At 45.9% G+C, this 22,913-nt stretch overlaps 1 protein-coding gene across 1 annotated transcript in view; it reads right to left on the bottom strand.

Annotated features, from left to right (window-relative positions):
- The window catches only part of ANTXR2 (ANTXR cell adhesion molecule 2), a 147,909-nt gene that overhangs the window by 117,544 nt on the left and 7,452 nt on the right, over window positions 1-22,913 (bottom strand). The window contains exons 3-7 of the mRNA XM_035111642.2: window positions 19,375-19,446; window positions 13,367-13,448; window positions 12,218-12,325; window positions 10,951-11,019; window positions 8,960-9,040 (exon numbers count right to left, since the gene is read on the bottom strand). Of these exons, the coding sequence (XP_034967533.1) occupies window positions 8,960-9,040; window positions 10,951-11,019; window positions 12,218-12,325; window positions 13,367-13,448; window positions 19,375-19,446 (412 nt within the window). The remainder of the gene's footprint in view (window positions 1-8,959; window positions 9,041-10,950; window positions 11,020-12,217; window positions 12,326-13,366; window positions 13,449-19,374; window positions 19,447-22,913) is intronic.

A 22,913-nucleotide genomic window follows, 5' to 3' on the forward strand; every position in this document is an offset into this window, starting at 1 on the left:
GAGGGTGTTTAAATTTGGAGATAATTAAAGACAAGGCAATTATTGACATGTATAAATTAAGATAATATAAAAGAATCAGGGGAGGGAATGGAGGGAAGTCGAGGGATGTGAGTAATCCTAGAATGTGGATTTAATATTGTGTGAAAATGTTTTATTTTATTTTTTTTATTTTTGTGGTTTATTCTTTTATACTTATGTGACGGCAATGTTTAATTGTGAAAATGTTTCTTTTTTAAAAAAAAGAGTGGGGAACGGAGGCCGAGAGCGATGCTCTGGAGTTTGTAGTTTGTTAGGAGAGTTTACCGCATCGGTTATGTAATGCAACCAATAGCAGTTTAGTGGTATCTGACGAGTCAAATCGAAATCATAAGGCAAACCGTGCAGAGGGATGCAGAGGAGAGGGTGGGGAGGGAGAGAAGCTGGGACCTTATCAGTTAAGTTGCTGCTTAGGAAGCAGCCCTCTGTGCACCAGGACATTATATGATTTGTAATATGTCAGGGGATGTCAAATTAAGCCCTGTGCGGTAGTGAAGGGTAGGAGGACAGAGAAATATTCCCCTTCCAGGCCATTGAGCCCCTTTAACAACTCCACACAGCAATTCGCCCCCTCACCTCCCCAATAGCTCTCTGCTCCTCTCGCATTTCAGCTGCGTGAGCAGAAACCTCTTAACATGTTTGTTCTAAATCTCACAGCAAGTGCAGCTCGAGCGCTAGGCTATCCGCGTGGATTAGAGGAGAGAGTGATATAATCGGAATAATTTTCCTCCACGCTCACTTCATGCCTCCCTTCCCTCTCCTCCAAACTTCTTCTTCTTCTTCTTCCTTTTGCCACTTAAGCATTTAATGACTGGCTTCCTGGCTGCCCTAGCACACAAAGCCAAGCATATTTCTTCCTCCTGCAGGAAATGTTCCTATTAAGGAGGCTTGTAATTGGTAGTCAGATGCTCCCTGTAAATGGATTCTGTTCTTGAAAGGGGGGGGGAGCGGTGCACAGGGCCAGGCTTCATATACACGGCGGTTGGCTGGCACTTCTCTTTTCTGGCCTCTTGCAAAGAAAACGAAAAACCTCTCTGTGTTTTCTGCTTAGCTGCACCGAGAGCAGGTGATTGTACAAAACAGCAGGGCAGGAAAGTTTTGACACAGCATGGAGAGCAATGTGGAACAAACCTCCTGCTAGCTGTTCACCTTGATCTCTCTTGAAACAGCAAAGGTTGCACTGCAACAAGAGCCTTGTCTTCTCCAAGCCTCTCTCCACACTCAACATGGGAACATAAGACCAAAGGTCAATCTAGTCAAGGCTCCTGGTCTCATAGTGGTCATGGGAAGCCCATGAGATGGGCCTGCTTCCCAGCCATGACTCTCAACAACTGGCATTCAGTGGAATAAAGGTAAAGGTAAAGGGACCCCTGACCATTAGGTCCAGCCGTGACCGACTCTGGGGTTGCGCACTCATCTCGCATTATTGGCCGAGGGAGCCGGCGTATAGCTTCCAGGTCATGTGCAAACCAGAGCAGCACATGGAAATGTCGTTTACCTTCCCGCTGTAGTGGTACCTATTTATCTACTTGCACTTTGGCGTCCTTTCGAACTGCTAGGTTGGCAGGAGCTGGGACCAAGCAACGGGAGCTCACCCCGTCACAGGGATTCGAACCGCCGACCTTCTGATCAGCAAGCCCTAGGCTCAGTGGTTTAACCACAGCGCCACCTGGGTCCCGTTCAGTGGAATACTGTCTTCAAAAGTGAAGGCAAACATAGCCGTCATGGCTACTAGTTCACAGCAGCTTTTTCCTTTGTATAATCTTCTTTTAAAGGTATCCAAGCAGTGTTCGAAATTGGCCAGGCGCATTTTGCACCTGGCTATCATCCACTTGGGACCGAGTGAAGTTTCCCGGGTGCCAGGATAGCGCCTGGTGTCTCCACCATCTGGAGGTGCGTGCCCGGGGGAATCCTTGGACCTTTGCTGTTTCCACACACATCCTGTAGAATTCTGCCTGTGATATTTTATCTGCACAATCCGAACAAATTCCAGGAACCAAAAAGTTGCATTGAAAAATATTACTTTTGAGACACGGCAACTAGGCATTCCGTTTTGGCGACTGTAACCCTGGTTTAAGGAGCCATTCGGCGCCCAGCTTAGATATCTGAGTTTCTAACACTACGTCCAAGTTGGTGGCTATCACTACCTCTTGTGAGAGGAAATTCCATAGTTTTAGCTGTGCACTGTGTGAACAAGTGCTTTCGTTTGCCTGCCCTGAATTTCCCAATATTCAGCCTCTTTTGGATGGTCCCGGGTTCTAGTATGATGAGAGAGGAAGAAAAATGATGCTTCGAGGAGAGAACTTGTACAGAAGCATACAAAGGACGAACACACCAACCCACATCAAGGCCACTTCCTGTGATTGCTTTCCTACCTAGTAACAGGATGTGTGAAAAGACCACAAATGCAGAGAGCCGAATTGCTTCAAACCACACCCACACCCACCACACACACACACACACACACACACACGCCATGCTGAAGCCACTTTCCCCATGATTCTCTCCCACAACGAAGCAAGATCAGGATGGAGCTGAGCACACAGCATAGCTCTCCCCGATTTTACTTACCTTTTCCCGGTGGTCCCCCCCGTATCACTTCGCCTCCCGTTTTTCTCCGTTATTTTCTCCTGCCGGCGGCCATTTTTTTTCTTTCTAATTTGCCCTTCTATGGGCACCAAAAATGGCCGCCGCCGGCTTCAAAAGTTGCATCTACGCATGTCCGGAAGTGCATAGATGCGACTTCCGGTGTCGGCCATTTTTGGTGCCCATAGATGGGTGGAGCAACACCGGAAGTTGCGTCAACGCACTTCCTGACATGCGTACAAGCGACTTTCAAAGCCGGCAGCGGCCATTTTTGGTGCCCATAGAAGGGCAAAGCGACACTGGAAGTTACGTCGACGCAACTTCCGGTGTCACACGGCTGCCAGTTCCGGATTCTGCAGTCCGGGACTTGGAAGGTAAGGCACACAGACCAGACTAGACTTTACTTTCATTGCATTAGTCCAGGCATCCCCAAACTTCGGCCCTCCAGATGTTTTTGGACTACAATTCCCATCATCCCCAACCACTGGTCCTGTTAGCTAGGGATCATGGGAGTTGTAGGCCAAAACATTTGGAGGGCTGCAATTTGGGGGTGCCTGCAGTAGTCATTAGACCAGAGCAGCACCAGACGAGATAACAAATTTTAAAACACATAATACAATTGACATAAACTTTTGAAAAACTACTTTCTATTTAAAACCTGTACCTAGTAAAATTGCATATAAAAATGTATATAAGAGGAGAAATTCTCACTAGAATGCAGTTGAATTTTCAGCAGATTTTTTTGGGGGGGAATCACAAACTGATGTGGAAATGTGGAAAAATGAACTTAAGATTGGAGATGCGTGAAACTGAGAGAAACCGAAATATTTAGCCATTTCTTCTGATGGCAAAGCAGCACACCCAGCGCAAGGAATGTGTGGCTGACAAGGGTGAAGACGCAAGAGATTCCCTATGGCGACGCCATAAAGGAAAATTTTCTAAAGATGTTTTATAGATGGTACATAACACCTAGCAAAATATTCAAAATGTATAAAACAAAATCCAAAATGTGTGGGAGGTGTAATCAAGCAGAGAGGATGCTGCTACACAAGTGGTGGACCTGTAATAAAATTAAGAGCTATGGGATATGGGATATGAAGAGCTGAAGAAAATATTTAAACAAACCTTTATAAACAAAACAAAACAAAACCAGAAGCTTTTCTGCTGGGCATATTAGACTCCAACATTGCAAGTGAGAATAAAATAATATTCCTGTATGCAACATCAGCAGTGAGAATCTTAATTGCAAAAAAAATGGAAAAAGGAGATCGTACCAACAAAAAAAAAAGTGGCAAGATAAATTATTTGACTACCTTTAATTGGCCAAAATCACGGATACAATTAGGGGACAATCTAAGCAAAAATTCCAAAAAGAATGGGGGAAATATAGAGATTACCTAAAAAAGCAGTGTCCTAAAATCAATGCCTGGACTTGCTTTGAGTAATTTTTGCAAAACAAAATACAGTGTAAAAGTATAAAATATAGAGAAAAGTAGGAAAAAGGAAATGAGGAAAAAAGCAGCTTACCAAATATGAAATTAGACCCACGTTGAGGACAAAGGAAGTCAATTAGAAAAGATAAGAATTGGAATATGGATATACGTTTATTGCAGAAGTACCACTTTAGCTAATGGGACCTCCCGCTGCCACCGCGCCGCCACAACACGATTTCTGTTCTCATCCTGAGGTAAAGTTCTTAACCCGAGGTACTACCTCCGGGTTAGCGGAGTTTGTAACCCGAAGCGTTTGCAACCCGAGGTACCACTGTATTTGTATTTTGTGTGTGTTTATGTTGTAATAACAAGCTAATGAAAAGCATATAAAAATAAAAAAGATTCCCTGTGGAGATACTTCTCCTGCATGTGCACAGAGTTGCACCCTACAGGATAGGGCAGATCATGCCACATGTTTTGCATAACTTATTTGGCTTTTCCTAGTCCCGGGAGCTAAGAAATACCCAGGGCCACTGTTGTGTACACAGACCTATTTTGGAGCTGTTATCCCTCTGTACAGGGTCCGCCTCCTGGCGTGACCCAACCTATCGCCGAACAGCTAGGGAGGTGAGCACTCCAATAAGAAGCAGGCTAACTAGCGGGCAGTTCCCCTTTAAGGGAACAGTTTTGGCGCGCGAGAGTCAGTCCAGCTCCGGCTGGCACACACGTATCATGGGTCTCCTTTGAGTTGCTGTTTAGCTCTGGTGTTTAAGAAACAAATGGAATTCCGGAACAAATACGGACTCTGCCTCTTCCTGAGATGAGTATTCAATAGCCACAAGCCCTGCTCTTCCACCAACCAGCTAGAAATCCAACTCACATTTCATGCTTGAAGGAAAGTCTTCTCTCAAAACAAACGTATTGCAAAACACACACAAAACGCCCAACCACTACTGTTTGGGCTTTGCCTCTATTCATGAAAAAGCCATGCAAAAAACAATGTTTATGAATTGCATTCTTTCCTCCGAGCAGCACACAAGTCCTGCCCTGTTTTCTCAGGCAGGACGGCTATTATCTTTCTGCCTAACAAGATTTGCGGCCAAACAGGGATTTGAACCCAAATCAGCTGAGTCAAAGCCCAGCATTCTGCCCAGGATACCACACTGGCTGTGCTCCTTCGGACACATCCTAAAAATGAAAATGAATTGCAGCCTTCCCACAATTCATGCTCATGATATGCATGCAATTCATACACTTCTCTTCAAGCTAAGCAGGTTGCTTCCAAGGAACATTTTTTAGATGGGCATAGTATCTGCAATGAAATACGGCTCTCAGGAGAGCTAGGGAAACATACACTTGTGAGCCCTGAATTTTCACATTGCCAGAGCATTTATTCCGCTTGCTCAGGAAGCCATACTTCCGGATAATTATCAGCCAAACTAGATCAGTAAACCATTACTGATCGGATAACTAAGTTGCCTTCAGCATTTCTTCTTAAGCCACTAGACTTCCCTCTCAGATTGATGCATTCTGACAAGCCTTTCATTCATTTAGATGCTTTGCAAAGTTGGGAGAACGTTAACAGCGCCAAAAAGGCTTGCAAAAGTTCACTGGCAGACTTATAGCGGAAGAGGATTGCACACAGATCTCGTACGTTGTTTAACTTTACACAATTCCCAGAGGAGCAGCCCTGTTAGGCTGTCGCAGCCGAAACAAACAAGAGGCTTGTGACACTTTAAAAGGCTAACAAAGTGCATGATGGCTAAGCTTTTGCAGGGCGCAGCCCCGCTTCCTCTGGCGCATAAAGTGTTATCCTCAGTTACTCATATATATCCCCATGGCTTGAGGGGCATGGGGGATTGCAAACAGTGAGGCCAGGGGGGAAATGAAGCGGAGAATACACAGAACAGCAGCCACAGTAGTTAGCGACAACACAGAAATTCTGGCATCTATATGCTAATTAACACATATAGTGTGATTATGGGGGGTCCACTAAAACTTTGTCCTAGTTCTTTTTTTTTCCCAAGCCAAATCCTATGCATATCATCTCAGAAGTAAGTCATAAGAAGAAAAGCAATAAGACCGAAGCAGGTAAGTGCTGGAGATGCAAAGAGATTGAGGGAACGTTCTTTCATATGTGGAGGACTTGTAAAAGGGTAAAAGAGTATTGGGAAATTATCCATAATGAATTGGGGGGGGTGTTTAAAAGTACTTTCCCAAAAAAACCAGAGTCCTTTCTGTTGGGGAGAATTCAGATTGAAATTCCCAGGTGTCAAAAAAGGTTATTTATGTATGCCACTCCTGCGCCCGTGTTTTGTTAGCCCAAAAATGGAAAACGAACAAAGTCCCAAACCAAACCAAACCTTCAGTCCTATCAGAACAGAAGCAGACATTTGGGACTCACCACACACAACACCAGTCAATAGGGTGATACAATTAACGCCCCGTTTTGTACTGGAGAAGGGGAGGTGCCACGCATGCCTCAACTTGGCTTACATCTTCCATTACATTTCCATTTCCCATCATTTCCAAGAGAGGGTTGAGATGCTCTCAAAGAAGCCTTCAAGGAAACACAGCAGCCACGCGGCTCACTCTCAACACAGGGTTGGGGAACCTTTTTCCTCCCTGAGGGTCACATCCTGGCATGGCAGGCTTCCAGCTTTTGGCAGGCCATATTGCAGAGTGGGGAAAGGCAAAAGTGTGTGGGACCAGAGGCAATAGTGAGCAGAGCAACAGATGCAACAGCTCACCTTTGTATGTTAAGCTACATCACATCTCTCTCCATGCAAGTGGGCAAGAAGCACTATGACCATCACCATTCAATTGCATATCCCAGCCAGGCAAAACTTCTCAAGGAACATTCACAGCAGGGCCAGTACACATCTAGTACCTGTTCTCACAGTGGCCTGCAGGAAGCCCAGAAGCAAGGCCTCCATACAAGAAGGCTCTCCTCACTTGCAATTTATGACAATGGGTATTTAGAGGCATACTGTTTCCAAAGCAGAGGCAGAGAACAGCAGCAGTTCCAACTAGTGGCTCATATTTGGGTGTGAATGGATTTGTTTTCATGTATCGACTGACTGGTCAAACGTGAACTCCCAGACCACTTCGACTGCAGCTCCAGATCTCTTCAACCCCCAATGACTAGCAGAAGCCAAATACAATCTACTGAGTAAACATAAGCAAAGATTGCTTATACAGTCAGTATTGCTTATACAATCCGTTCCGGAAGTCTCTTCGGCTCCCGAAACCATTTAAAAACCAAGGCATGGCTTCCGATTGGCTGCAGGAACTTCCACACTCAAGCAGAAGCAGCATTGGACATCCGGCTTCCGAAAAACGTTCGGAAACCGGAACATTCACTTCCGAGTTTTCAGCATTCGGGAGCCCAAATGTACAAGTACCAAGGTGTTCGAGAACCAAGGTACGACTGTCCTTTGCATGACCTTACATTCGTTGCATAAGCTTTTCTCCGAAAAGCTGAAATTCTCAGGCCAGTTTCTACGTTCCTTGTAAATTCCATGAAGTTGCACAGACAATCAAGCCCTGGTTACGGAAACCTAGCTCTCAGACACTGAAGAACAGTGGCCTCAGCTTTTGGCACTGCCTATTACTACCAAGTAGGGACATCTATGAAAAGGGAAACAGGAATAGACCAGAAAGCAATCCCGCTATTAGGATTGGTATTCACGGTTATTTCAGTCCCCAAACATTATGTACCGTAATTGCTCTTGTGTTTTCCCACCACCACCACACAAAAAAATGCATTGCATTTCCTTTGCACTGAAATGAATGGCGTGGAGTAACATATTGGCAACATAATTTACACCATGAATTGTGTAGGTTACATCATTTCACCACAGCAAACAGCGAGACAAATAACATAGTTCTTTATGGAAGGCATAATGCAGTGGATTTGAAACAGTGCTGCATAAGACGAATACGGAACGGAATGAAAAAGACATGCCTTCTTGCATCCCGACTACCAAGCAATAGTTACAGGTAGGTAGCCGTGTTGGTCTGTCGTAGTTGAAACAAAAAAAAAAAATTCCTTCCAGTAGCACCTTAGAGACCAACTAAGTTTGTCATTGGTATGAGATTTTGTGTGCATGCACACTTCTTCAGATACACGGAAACAGAAGTCACCAGACCCTTATATATAGCAATAGTTTGTGGTTGCTAGTGCTTCTATGGTGCATCCCACAGCATTAGTGTAATTGCAGAGTTGAAAGGGACCTTCAGGAAGGGACCTAGTCCTACCCCCTGCAATGAAGGAATCTCAGCACGCAGTTCCCCCATCCAGTTTAAACCCGACCACATCCTTCTTAGCTTTGCAAAGGTGCTAGCAGTTTTATTGCTGCCTGTGTAAGATAAAACGGAGAGCTCTCATATTCACCCTGGATTATGGAACAGACAGAAGCAGCAAATTTCAGTGGCATGGCAATCCTTTTTTTTCCTCCCTCCCAACTTGGGCAGGATGAAATTCTCACACTGGACTCTGGAGCCAGCCAAAGAGATTCTGCTGGAGCCATAGTTCAGCAATCCATCGAGAGAGAAATGCTCCTCTCTATCCAGGCTGGGGCTTTATGTGGTACCTAGCAGCACCTAGAGCAGGGATAGTTGACGTGTGTTGCTGGACTTCAAATCCCAGGCTGCCCCAGCTGCTGTGGTCAATGTTTAGGGACGATGGGAGTCCAAAAAACATCTGGAAGGATGCAATTTAGCCATCCCTGGCTGAGAGATCAGATCTGTGGAAGCCACAGCAATCTGCAATGAAGCACTCAGGCTAGAGAAAGCTTAGTCAGCTTAATATTTCGCATGAAAGACGATGCCACAAAAGTAAATAAGATTTCACCACCTTTACATGAAAAATTAAGGCAATGTGAGATTTCCAGAATACTTACAGAATTAATTATCCCCCGGAGAGCTTGGAATCCTTCCTTGACTGGGAAGACTTGCTCCTTAAAACCAGCTATCCTTTCAAGCTAAGGAAGGAAGGACAAATGCATTGGCAAAAAAATACAAACAGCTAAACCGGCCTTTGAAAAACAACCATCACGAAACAGTATCCTGGTTTTACAGTGGCCAACCAGATGTTCACGGCAACTGATATTCAGAGGCCTACTTCTGCAATAGTGGAGGGAGAACATAGCCATTATGGCTAGTCACAAACTATAATAATAATAATAATAATAATAATAATAATAATAATAATAATAATAATAATATTTTATTATTTATACCCCGCCCATCTGGCCGGGTCTCCCCAGCCACTCTGGGCGGCTTCCAACGGAAGAATAAAACACAATAATCTATTAAACATTAAAAGCCTCCCTGAACAGGGCTGCCTTCAGATGTCCTCTAAAAGTCATTAAAATACATTAAATACCACAGATTAAAAACTTCCCTAAACAGGGCTGCCTTTAGGTATTTTCTAAAAGTCTGGTAGTTGTTTTCCTTTTTGACATCTGTTGGGAGGGCGTTCCACAGGGTAGGCGCCACCACCAAGAAGGCCCTCTGCCTAGTTCCCTGCAACTTGGCTTCTCGCAATGAGGGAACCGCCAGAAGGCCCTCGGTGCTGGACCTCAGTGTCCGGGCAGAATGATGGAGGTGGAGATGCTCCTTCAGGAATACTGAAAAGATGCATGAAGGAGAACCACAGAAGCCGATGAGGCTGTTTTTGCTCTTTGTAGCTGTTCTAAGACAAAGAAAGATACTGCTTGAAAGCAACTTATATTTTTAGCTGGGGGAACAGCCGCCTAGAAAAACAGCAAAGCTTTGGCCATGTCTTCCTCATGTCTGTATGTCTGTTCCTTGGATCCTGGTCCAACAACCTTCTTCTTCTTTTTTTTAAGTCAGATCTGTGCCTCGTCTTTCCTATGAGGAATTCTGCCCAAGCCATCAGAGAGCAACCGCCAATGAGAATAGACAACACTGGGTTAGACTGGCCAATGGCCTGGCTCGGTGTAACACGGGTGGATAACCTGGGGCTCTCCAGCTGTTGTTGGGCTATGATTCTCACCATCCCTGGCCATCAACCAGGCTGGCTCAGACTCTGGGGTCTGTAGTCTAACACCATCCTTTAGACGGACACAAGTTCCCCATCCCTGCAGCAGATGGTAGCTTCATACTTGGCCTTCATATGCAGCAGGATGAGGAAGGAATGAGGAGGTGACAGAATGGGCCGTACCACCCTGCAGGAGGGGGCTCGCGGTTTTGAATGCTTTCCTACATGCAAAATTCACTGCAAACACAAACTGCTATGTCATATCAATATTTACATCTACAGCTGCAACTATAGCTGTAGCTGTAGCTACCATAGAATTGTAGAGTTGTGTCCTGCGTCCAAGGGAGGTCCCTGAGCTGCAACAGCAGAACAGGCCTTTTTCTGTTGTGGCTCCTCGTAGAATCATAGGGTTGGAAGGGGCCACAAGGGTCAGCTAGTCCAACCCCCTGCGATGCAGGAATCTTTTGCCCAATGTGGGGCTTGAACCCAAGACCCTGAATTAAGAGCCTCGTGCTCTCCCGCCAGCAGTAAAACATAAAAACCATACAATAAAATCCATCTACACAAGTTAAAAACAGACATCAATTAACCATTGTGGAAGGATGCATTTATTAATTGCCTACATAGGCCTGGATGGAATAGGAAGGTTTCTGGCAGGCATTTAAAAATTGACACAGGGGCATGTGCGTGTTTTAACATGGTGGAGGGACAATTCAAAAGAGGTATGTCCTATGGAGAACCTAAGGCTTTTGCACCTTCATTCTGCTGCATATACAGAGCAGGTCTCCTAACAGGTACATCCAATACCAAGGAAGCAAGTAAATCTTCCAACGTTGCTAGCAACTTGTTTATCGTCTCAACACAGTGTCCTGTAATATAGCCCCCTACCTGGTTTTGGTCAAAATCAAGGACTCCAACGCAGTAGACTCTTGCTCCCATATCCCTGGCAAGCTCTGCCTTGAATGGAAATAAATCAATAAAAGTTTTATGCATTTGCTAGAATATAACAAGATCACAGTCTGACTGCACTGGCTACCAATTAAGTTTCTGAGCCCAATTCGAAGGGCTGGTTTTGACCTATAAAGCCTTAAGCAGCTCAGAACTGCAAGAAATACCTCAAGGACCACATCTCCCCATATGAACCCACCCAGAGATCATCACCTGAGGCCCTTCTTCATGCACCTGGTCCAGAGGGTGGCAACACAAGAACATGCCTTTTCAGCCACCATTGGTGGCAAACCTGCCAAGTTCCGGCCTGAGAAATAAGGGACTGGACCGGAAGTAGCAGACTGGAAGTAGCGCTGCCACCATTTTGGAACTGGGCGGAGCATGCTGAGAAGCAACTTTTGATGCTGCTCTGCCCTGTTCCAAAATGGCCGCCGCGCCAGAATAAACCGGGGGGAAACAAAAAAATCCGTTTTTCCGGCTGGGAACAGCTGGAAAAACGGGGGTTTCCCGGGGAATACGGGAGACTTAGCAGCTATGGAGGCTTGCCTGGAACCTTCATTATACACATTTAGGCGCCAGGCAAAAACATTCCTCTTTAACGAGGCCTTTGATTGAGCCAATGCCCTTTTAAAATGTGTTGGGGAGGGGGATTATTGGGTTGTTTTTGTTTCCATTTTGATTGTGTCTTTTGTGATTTTTATCTTGTGATTTTATCTCAGGAACCGCCCTGAGATCTATGGGTATGGGGTATAGGGACGTGGGAGGCGCTGTGGTCTAAACCACTGAGCCTCTTGGGCTTGCCGATCAGAAGGTCGGCAGTTCGAATCCCCGCAACGGGGTGAGCTCCCGTTGCTCTGTCCCAGCTCCTGCCAACCTAGCAATTTGAAAGCATGCCAGTGCAAGTAGATAAATAGGTAGCACTGTGGCAGGAAGGTAAATGGTGCTTCTGTGTGAGCTCTGGCACTTGTCACAGTGTTCCGTGCGCCAGTACCGGTTTAGTCATGCTGGCCACATGACCCGAAAAACTGTCTGTGGACAAACGCCAGCTCCCTTGGCCTGAAGCAAGATGAGCACCGCTACCCCATAGTCGCCTTTGACTGGACTTAACCATCCAGGGGTCCTTTAACTTTACAAATTTGATAAATAACAACAACACACAGACAAGCACTGAACTAAGCAGGAGGCACAGTTTCAATTCAACACTCACCTCTTTTTCTGCATATTGCGGTATGTACCCTTGCAATTGCCCATCTGTCAGAGCGATGATTATGCTGTTTGACTTCAAGGCTCCGACCTCCTTGATCTGCTTATTTGCCTGGAAAGGGGGGGGGAAGTGTGCTTATGTTCGGTTTCTGTTAACTGGTTCTCATGAGAAACTTACAGATTCTTGTTTCACACAATTAACTCAAGGCAGTGTCAATTTACTCTTGGCAGAAAGCCAAGGTCTGCCTGGCCTGGCAACAGCTCTCTGATTGGTTAATGACCAGCATTGAACTCTGTTATCTAGGAATGCTAGCACAGTTGTTTCTTGTTGGGTGTTAGGAGTAGGATTGCTGCGTATGGTTAGAGAGAGAGAGAGAGAGAGAGGATTTATTTTGCTTTGCTTTGTATGCAGAAACTCTGCTGCTTTTATCTTCTTTTAATAAATCCTGTAAATAGTTATTCTGCGTCTAGCTGACTAGTCATTTCCACCTCAACTAGCTTCTGCGCTGTGCAGGAAAACTCTGCTACGTTTGGGCTAAAGCCACTAGAGCTATGCCTGACACTTCAAAATTCTAAGATATCACTGTCATTGGGGGGGCTGAGAACTGGAACGAGAGGAATATAGCCATTTCAGATAAGGAGATGCGGGCTGTTGAAATTATTAAGTTATAATAACTAATGAGCTAAGGACTCGTTAAGCTGAGGCCAAGTTAGACAAAGTCGATTCAGGAATCTTTTGCTCAACATGGGGCATGAACCCACAACCCTTTCTTGGCTGGGTTTTTTGAGGGGTTGTTTGTTTTATAGCACCAGGAGGAGGGGAAGCAACTGGATTGGGACCATGGGGGAGGAGAGCTTCACCCCATTGCCCCTGCTATGGCCCTGATCTAATCCATCCTCCTGCTTTAGAACAAACCAGCCACTTAAGAACTCAATATGTAACTTCTTCCATGTCACATTGACCCAAGAAGGGCAAGATACCTTGAGCAGCAACAAATCATAGAATTATAGTTTATAGAGTTGGAATGCAATGCAGGGCTCATTTGTCCAACGTGGGGCTCAAAGCCATGACCTTGAGATTAAGAGTTTCATACTCTACCCACTAAGCCATGAGCCACTATATCATTTAATAGAGAGGGGAAGGAAAACTTACTTCTTTTATTCCTTCATGTATGTACGTTTCACCTCCTGGCTTAACATTACTCAACTCTTCAAGGCCTCTCTGAATTTCATTCCTGAAAATGAAAAAGAAAGCAAAAGATCGTTATTAAACATTGTATTGGAAATATTGCTGAATCCTTCAAGCATCCCTGATCCCATCTGGAAAGATCTTGAAAAGTAAAGTTCTGCTGGGTCAATCCAAAGGCCCACTTAGTCCAGCTCTCTGTTCTCAGTCACCAACCAAGATACGAAGCTTGCAAGCAGGACCTGGGTTGCAAGCAACCATAGCCCACTTGCGATTCCCAGAAACTGGCATTCAGAGGCTTACTGCCCCCAACAGTGGAGATGCAACATAGAATCATAGAATCATAGAGTTGGAAGAGACCACAAGGGCCATCCAGTCCAACCCCTTGCCAAGCAGGAAACACCATCAAAGCATTCTTGACATATGCCTGTCAAGCCTCTGCTTAAAGACCTCCAAAGGAGACTCCACTACACTCCTTGGTAGCAAATTCCACTGCCGAACAGCTCTTACTGTCTGGAAGTTCTTCCTAATGTTTAGGTGGAATCTTCTTTCTTGTAGTTTGAATCCATTGCTCCGTGTCCGCTTCTCTGGAGCAGCAGAAAACAATCTTTCTCACTCCTCTATATGACATCCTTTCATATATTTGAACATGGCTATCAGATCACCCCTTAACCTTCTCTTCTCCAGGCTAAACATACCCAGCTCCCTAAGCCGTTCCTCATAAGGCATCATTTCCAGGCCTTTGACCATTTTGGTTGCCCTCTTCTGGACACATTCCAGCTTGTCAGTATCCTTCTTGAACTGTGGTGCCCAGAACTGGACACAGTACTCCAGGTGAGGTCTGACCCGAGCAGAATACAGTGGTACTATTACTTCCCTAGATCTAGATGCTATACTCCTATTGATGCAGCCCAGAATTGCATTGGCTTTTTTAGCTGCTGCATCACACTGCTGACTCATGTCAAGTTTGTGGTCTACCAAGACTCCTAGATCCTTTTCACATGTACTGCTCTCAAACATAAGGTCAACCTTTGGTACCAGCCAAATAGCTACCATCAATGAGATACAGTGGTACCTTGGTTTAAGAACAGCCCTGTTTACGAACAATTCAGGTTACGAACTTTCGCAAAACCAGAAGTTTACCTCAGTCTAATAACTTTACCTTGGTCTAAGAACGGAAAGCAAATGGTGGAAGGGCACCGGCGGCAAGAGGCCTCATTAGGGAAAGCGCGCCTCGGTTTAAGACCAGTTTCGGTTTAAGAACGGACTTCCAGAACGGATTAAGTTTGTAAACTGAGGTACCGTGTTTCCCCTTTTTTAAGACACCGTCTTATAACTTTTTTTCCTCAAAAAAAACACAGGGCGGCTTATTTTTGGTGGGATGTCTTATTTTTTTATTATGGTTTTTATTACCTTACGGTCTCCTTGGCCGGGCCAGGCCGCTGGCTCAGGGCGCTGCACACAGCGCTGCTGGGCTCTGTCCTACCTGACAAGGCTGTTGTATGTATTAGAACAATACAATGTATGCAAAAATGTAGTTTGTTAAGGGTTGGCTGGGAACTGTAAATTTATGAGGAGTAAACTACTGTATAATGCCCAGAATTCTTTGAGGGAAAGCAAGTTCTTTAAATGTGCATGAGATCTGAGTTAATGCTGCAGTCTACTTTTGCAGTGGGAAGACTTTCCTAGGAAATAAAGATCAGACAGAAATCTGTCTATTTTCTGCTGATGTAGCTTTTCTCTCATTTATTTCTATCACCTACCGGTAAAGCAGAGGATATGCTGTTGACAGGATGGGCGTATGGGGAAAAAAAGAGAGTGAAGAAGAAGAAGAAGAAAGGGGCAAGGGTGCTCCGAGCTGCTGAGCACTCGGTGCGCTCCAGCAGCTGGTTCAGGGTGGTGGGCCGCTCCGCCTGGCGCTTCGCCTGGCGCTGCTGCGCGCTCGGCGATGCCGCACGCTCGGCGATGCCGCACGCTCGGCGATGCCGCACGCTCGGCGATGCAGCAGCGGCGGTTCTGGGCAGCAGGGAGGAAGGCTCCTCGGCCGGGCTCGGCAGAGGCCCGGCCGCTGGTTCTAGGGCTCCGCTTGGCGCTGCCGCGCGCTCTGAGTACTCAGCGCTGCCGCAGCCGCCGGTTCCGGGCGGTGGGGTGGAAGGCTCCTCGGGGCTCAGGGGCTCCGCTCGGCGCTGCCGCGCGCTCGGCACTGCAGCAGCCGCCAGTTCTGGGCGGCGGGGTGGAAGGCTCCTCGGCCAGGCTCAGCAGAGGCCTGGCCACAGGCTCAGGGGCTCCGCTCGGCGCTGCCGCGCGCTCTGAGTGCTCGGCGCTGCCGCGCGCTCGGCTCTGCAGCAGCCGCCAGTTCCGGGCGGCGGGGTGGAAGGTTCCTCGGCCAGGCTCGGCAGAGGCCTGGCCACAGGCTCAGGGGCTCCGCTCGGCGATGCCGCGCGCTCTGAGTGCTCGGCGATGCCGCGCGCTCGGCACTGCAGCAGCCGCCGGTTGCAGGCGGCGGGGTGGAAGGCTCCTCGGCCGGGCTCAGCAGATGCCCGGCCGCTGTTTCAGGGGCTCTGCTCGGCACTGCCGCGCACTCCAAGTGCTCGCCGATGTCGCGTGCTCGGCGCTGCAGCAGCAGCCGGTTCCAGGCGGCGGGGTGTAAGGCTCCTCGGACAGGCTCGGCAGTGGACCAGCCGCTGGCTTGGGTGCTCCGCACGCTTGCTGCTGCAGCAGCCACCAGTTCCAGGCCCTGAGCTGGCAGGCACGGAGGTATGTCTTATTTTCGGGGTATGTCTTACATTTTACAAATGTTTAAAATTGCTGCCCTGGCTTACTTTATGACTACGTCTTAAAAAAGGGGAAACACGGTACCACTGTGCATTGAAAACACCTGCATAGAGTAGGGCTGGGCGACATATTGATATTTGGCCAAAACTGACTTGAAGTCCATACTGTGATATTGGTTTCATAATTTTTGACATGGCAATATATCCCAAATCATTGGGGGGGGAGGAGTTTATGCAAAAATCACAATGTGGGGAAAACTGTGAAACCAGCCAATGCCTCTACGTCGTTCCACCCTTATTTCAGACATCATGATATATCAGTCTCTCACGATGTTGAAAATCAGATATTGCCCAGCTCTAGCATAAAGTGGACCCCCAAATCCAAATTTCGTAAGCAAAAATATATTGCCCATAAAAAGGCAACACTGGAAAAATACCTGATAGCAGGTATTCACAACTGCATCTTTTTTCTGCACAGTTTGATTGAATCTTATTCAACGCCGATTTTTTTTGAGGCATCATTGATCCCTTCCCCGCTCCTCGCCCATAAAAAGCCTTAAGCCAAAATCTAAAAGGTAAGATTGGGAAAACTTGCACAAAGCAATTTATATCCGTACTGGCAGTCCTTGCTTCGACGGAAGACATGCTGTGCACTATAGATGGCAGCTGAGCAAGTTACGTAAAAGTTAGTGCAATCTGTTTAATCCAAAATATTTTACACTTGGTGTCTATTGAAAACAACTTGAAAACGATTGTGTACGAATGCAGATTACAAAGCAGACACTTTGTGCTTGCCAGAAATGAGTGGCAGCATGTCCACAGGCCCCGCAGCGCTTCTTCTGCCAAGAAACAAACGGCAAATCAAGTTCCAGTCTTTCTGAAACAGATTTCGCAATGCAAAAAATAGCTCTCGTACAATCAGTTCAGTTTTATTTATCCAGCATACAACCAAGACCTCCCAGCAATCTGACACCTCCAGACCTATTTCAGCTCTGGGGCCCAATGAACATACATATATATTGTTTTAAAAGAAAATCTAAGAAAGGATGAGCTTCTGCAAGCAAGAGGTTGCCATCTGTCCACTAATATTCTGGAACAGAACGTAAGAATAGCTTGCTGGATCAGGGCAAAGGCCCATCCAGTCCAGCATCCTAGTCTCACAGTGGCCAACCAGATGCTGCGGAGAAGCCCACAGCATCCCAGTTGATCCCAGTTGCAGTCTCTCCACCTGCAATTCCCAGAAACTGGGGATATATATATATATATATATATATATATATATATATATATAAAGAACCACATTCTGAATTCCATCTCAGTCCCTTTGGACCAACTGCCTACACCCCAAACATATTTAACAACAAAAACTGAGATTTACACAATTGCGTAGGAGACACTTTGCTGAAACAAAGGCAAAACAAAAACAGAAAAACCAACGACGCCAATTCTTAAGAGATGGACACCTTGCAGTAACGGACCCGTTCTGCGAGACTCGTCTTAGAATTCAAGACAAAAGGAGAAAAGGACAATCGCGTTGACGGCAACTTGGAGGCTGCTCCGCGTGTGATGAATGGTTACAAATAGAACGTCTCCTCTCAATGCAACATATGTGCATGAATCTCACACCTCTGCCTTTCAGAAAAGGCACATTTATATCCCCAACAGTCACCCTGCCTGTTCCCTTCCTTCCTCACCCCTCCTAACAATTGCTTCAACAAGTCTTTCAAACTTGCAACCGAGAACAAGGAGGAAGATGGCTTAGTCCCAATTAATCCTCCAGCTAACGCAGCTAAAATACTCCAGATTTAGACTGCATTTTACAGTGTCTGCAGATCTCATGTACCTTGTCCTGGAAATCCTTGCAACATAGCTCAGTTGGCTGCAGCATGGTGCAAATAATGCCAAAGTTGCATGTTCGGTCCCCATAAGGGACAGCTGTATATTCCTGCATTGCAGGAGGTTGGATTAGATCAGGTTCCACAACTTGGGCCTCCTCCAGCTGTTTTTGGACTACAACTCCCATCATCCCTAGCTACCAGGACCAGTAGTCAGGGATGATGGGAAGTGTAGTCCAAAAACAGCTGGAAACCCAAGTTTGGGAAAGCCCGGACTAGATGATCCTCAGGGTCCCTTCCAACTCTATGATTCTAACACTGCAAGGTAGGAAGCGTCACCTGCAGTAGAATGAAGTGGCAGAGTGGCCTGTAATACTTGAAGGCTGCATTGAGAGCAGCGGGGTGCAATGGTTAGAGTGCTGGACTGGGACACAGAGAGATCCAGGTTCAAATCTCCATTCAGCCACCAAGCTCAATAGCTGGCCTTGGACCAGATGCTTCCTCTCAGGCTACCCTACCTGTTGTGAGGATAAAATGGGATGGGATAAACCAGGCATCCCCAAACTGCGGCACTCCAGATGTTTTGGCCTACAACTCCCATGATCCCTAGCTAACAGGACCAGTGGTCAGGGAAGATGGGAATTGTAGTCCAAAACATCTGGAGGGCCGAAGTTTGGGGATGCCTGGGATAAACCATCTACACCACCCTGAGCTTGGAGGAAAAGGGATGTATAAATGTAATACAGTGGTACCTCTACTTACGAATTTAATGCGTTCCGAACACACATTTGTAAGTAGGGGAAAAAATGTAAGTCGAATCCCATAGGAATGCATTGGGAGAAAAAATTCGTAAGTAGAAAAAATCCTATCTAAAAATTCATAAGTAGAAAAAATCCTATCTAAACCGCATCCAAGATGGCGGACGGAGCTCCATTCGTAAGTAGAAACATTCGTAAGTAGAGTTACTCGTAAGTAGAGGTACCACTGTAATAGGAAATTAATAATTCTGCATTCTGAAAGCAACCGCCCATCCTGGCTGCTTGTGAATCCTGCATTGCAGGCAGTTGGTCTATATGAGTCTCTTCCAACTCTAAACATCTAAGGGTCTTTGAAGGGTTGCTTATTACTTATAACAAGGAGCCACGGCTGGCACTGAATTGGGCCTAAAGTGAATTCCTCACCAACGGTAAAATTGTATTATTTAAGAAACACTTCAAGTGATTAAAAAGGAAACGCAATTTTACTACTGGTGGAAAATTTGCCTTAGGCCTAATTCAGGGCCAACTTAATTCAGTGTCACTTAAAATAGTATTTACTAGCATCAAAAGCTCAGGGGGTGGGGAAAGCAACGTTGCAATTTGCTTACCTGTCTTGTGATAATGGCAGAATGACCGTTGCTTGCATGGAAAACACGATGAAGGAGACCCTCATCTTGTCGCTTTTAAAGACAAAAGAAAGAAAAACATCCATCTCAGAGACATAAATCAAAAGGCTGCGCCCACGTGCGTTTCAATGGGACCTGTGCCATGGCAGGACTCTGGGGATCTCTCCATCTTAATCTTTATGACGGGATCCAAGTAAACACAAAACCCACACAGGAAATAGCTAACATCTACTATCTCCCTCCTTGCTCAGCAATTCTGTATTTCAGCTGACATACTGCATAATCATAAGAGCCGTGCTGGATCAGACCAAAAGCTCATCTGTATCACCACCCTCTTCTCAAGGCAGCCAGCCAGATGCTTTTCAGAAGCCCAAAAGTGGGATCTGAATGTAACAGGGTTTTCCCCGCCGATGGGTCCCAGCAGCCGCTGTTCAGAGTTGCAGTGCCTCTGAGGTCCTGCCAAAGGGCTGGCCTTTGGATGAAGGAATGTGCACTACCTGTGCACAATTCAGACCTTGTTGCCATCCATCAGTCTCAAGAGACAACGGAGTGTGCCTCCTCTGCATGGTGCAAGTGTGTATGGAAGTCCTGGGCTGCCAGGCAACAAGATCCCCCTCTCGGCCTCGCCGATGTGGTCCAACAGAAAGCAGAGCAAAGTGTTTGGCCCCAGCCTGGCTGCAGGAGTTGCCAGAAGGAGGCATACAAGACACCATCTAACTGTCTTACAAGGGTGAAGATGTTCAGTTTCTGTTAATTGGTTCTCATGGGAAACTTACAGATTCTTGCTTCACACAATTAATAATAAGCCATCTAACTTTGCCCCCTTCTCCCTTCCCTTACCCCATCCTAAGCTCAAAACGACTGGAACCATCACTCAATAGAGCTCTTTCCCTGGAAATGCTGGGGGCAGAACTGGGACCTTTGTGCAAATGATGTTCTCTGTTGCAGCTGAGCCACAGTCCCTCTCCTAGTTTCTATTGAATTTGTCTCCATACATAAACAGGCAGTTATATGATCTGACGTTAGAAGTGTCTATAACTATGGCAGCCAAGGTGGTGCTCTGCAAACATTTTGGACTACAACTCTCATCCTTGATCTGTAAGAATAATAGTGAAGGACTGGTTTCGTTTTCATTTTTCAAATTTAAGGCATCATCTTAAGTAGCTTCTTCAATGGATTTGGCTTAACAAAAAGGATAGGCAATTTCATTACCAAATACTTTCCTTTCTTCTGCATTTTTAAATTCCACTATCCAGAAGTTCTATCATGATAGGAAGCATAGGAATACTTTTAAAAAAAAATTCTCGCTGCAATTTCGAGGCTCTTAAAAAGATAGAAAACGTGTGCTGTGCTGCTACTGCAGACCTACATCTCTCAAGCCCAGCAAAATGGGAAACAGATGTACAACTCATACCGGAATGATCTAATTCTTATAATGAAACCTGCTCCGCGTTTTCACCATATGCTGTGCTGAGCAGCATTTATCAACCATTAAGTAGTCCCATTTCTCTTTTAAAAGGGGGGGGAGGGGAGAAATCTTATTACGCTGTTAAGAACCGTTCATCAAAGGATTCAGCCAAATCACTTTTATTTCAGCCAATTCAGCGACAAACAAACAAAGTGGAAGGGGTGAGGCTTCTTGGCTGGAATAAAGGATGACCAAAAGGCTTTGGAATGGCCAATCAGATCATTTTTGGAAGAGATAAACATCTCTTTTGCCAGTAACAGAAAGCCTGAGCCACATGGCTTCTTTGGAACAACCAATTGGATCCTTTTTATTAACATACCGTGTGTGTGTGTGTGTGTGTGTGTGTGTGTGTGTGTGTGTGTGTGTTTCAACTGTATTCCGTTTCTTGTTCTACAGAAAACTCATTTTTTTACTTTAGGGAGATAGAAGTTCGCAATATGCAATTAAGGCCTGCCTAGTTCACATGACTTTTCGCCAGCTGGTCAAGCTGACAATCGCCTTCTGTATTGCATTTTCCATAGGAAACAATTAACTGCGACAAGGTCTGAGTGGCTACTTCCCACGCTCCCAGCGCCTAACCAGGACTGGAAATAGTCTATATTTTGTTCTTAATATCATCCTCCGATTTCTAAGCAGCACAAAAGTATTAGGAAGAGCAGAATTAACAGATGCAGAACAGGCAGATTTTGCATTCATTTGCTTAGATTGCACAATTGATCCTGCTTCCGCTAGCTGTGGAGAAAAAAACAAGGTGCTACAAAGAACAACAGAAGCACCAACTTCTAATAGTTCAATAGACACTGCCTGCATATTCGCAAAGCATATTCACGGGCGCAAAGCCAAAAACAGGCACAGCCAAAACGGTATCCTTGAGATGTCGCAGGACTCGAACTCCCAACAGCCCCAAGACAGCATGGTCACTGGTCAGGGATGATGGGAACTGTAATCCAAAAATATCTGGCAGGCACCATGTCAGCTACCCTAGTTGAGAAATGCAGTATTTTTGTTTTGCGATAGCAAAAGAAGAAAAGCTGCAAAATTCTGTGTCAGGCACTAAATTCTCTCCTCATGCAATGCAATTGGAGGCGCATGCAATACTTGCAACCTTGCCTTCAGTCACAGTAAGACATGCTGGAAACTGCAACCATGGAATAAAAGGTACCAAACCATGTCTAGCACCAAGGGGGGGGGGACTTTCCATACCTTTGACTCTAGTGCCCACATTGTCTCGTTATCATTAACACACACTTTGTTACAGTGGTGCCTCTCTAGACGAATTTAATTCGTTCCACGGGTCAATTCTTATAACGAAAAATTCGTCTAGTGAATCCCATAGGAATGCATTGAATTTATATACTATATATCGATTTATTTTTGCCCATAGGAACGCATTAATTGAATTTCAATGCATTCCTATGGGAAACCGCGATTCGCTAGATGAATTTTTCGTAAAACGAATTCGTCTAGCGAGGCAACCTCCGCTAGAAAAATCATTTCGTTAAGCGAAAATTTCATCTTACAGGGCGTTCGTTAAGCAAGGCACCACTGTACTTTGAATTGTGTGGGAGAGGAGTTTCCCCCTTAACTAGGGACTCTGTAAGAAGCTATTCTGCTGGGAGCAGGAAATCTCTGAAGACTCTGCTGATACATCCCACAGGTGGAGGTGTGATGAACTGCCAGCTGTCTTCCACAAGTCAACAACAGGACACCCTGTTTCTCCTGCCACCCTGCTCACTGACCCTGTTCCATCCCATGCTTGAGCGTGTTTGCCTAGCTGGAATACATCCTTGAACTGTGATAATTCCTCTTACTTGCATGAATGGAAAGTCGTGCTTGTAGAAATTTCTGCTTTAACATAGCCTACCATACATAAAGGGACCCAGGTGGTGCTGTGGGTTAAAGCACAGAGTCTAGGGCTTGCTAATCAGAAGGTCGGCAGTTCGAATCCCTGCAACGGGGTGAGCTCCTGTTGCTCGGTCCCAGCTCCTGCCCACCTAGCAGTTCGAAAGCACATCAAAGTGCAAGTAGATAAATAGGGACCGCTCCGGCGGGA

The sequence above is a fragment of the Zootoca vivipara genome, chromosome 9 (assembly GCF_963506605.1).
Source record: "Zootoca vivipara chromosome 9, rZooViv1.1, whole genome shotgun sequence".
Lineage (NCBI taxonomy): Eukaryota > Metazoa > Chordata > Lepidosauria > Squamata > Lacertidae > Zootoca > Zootoca vivipara.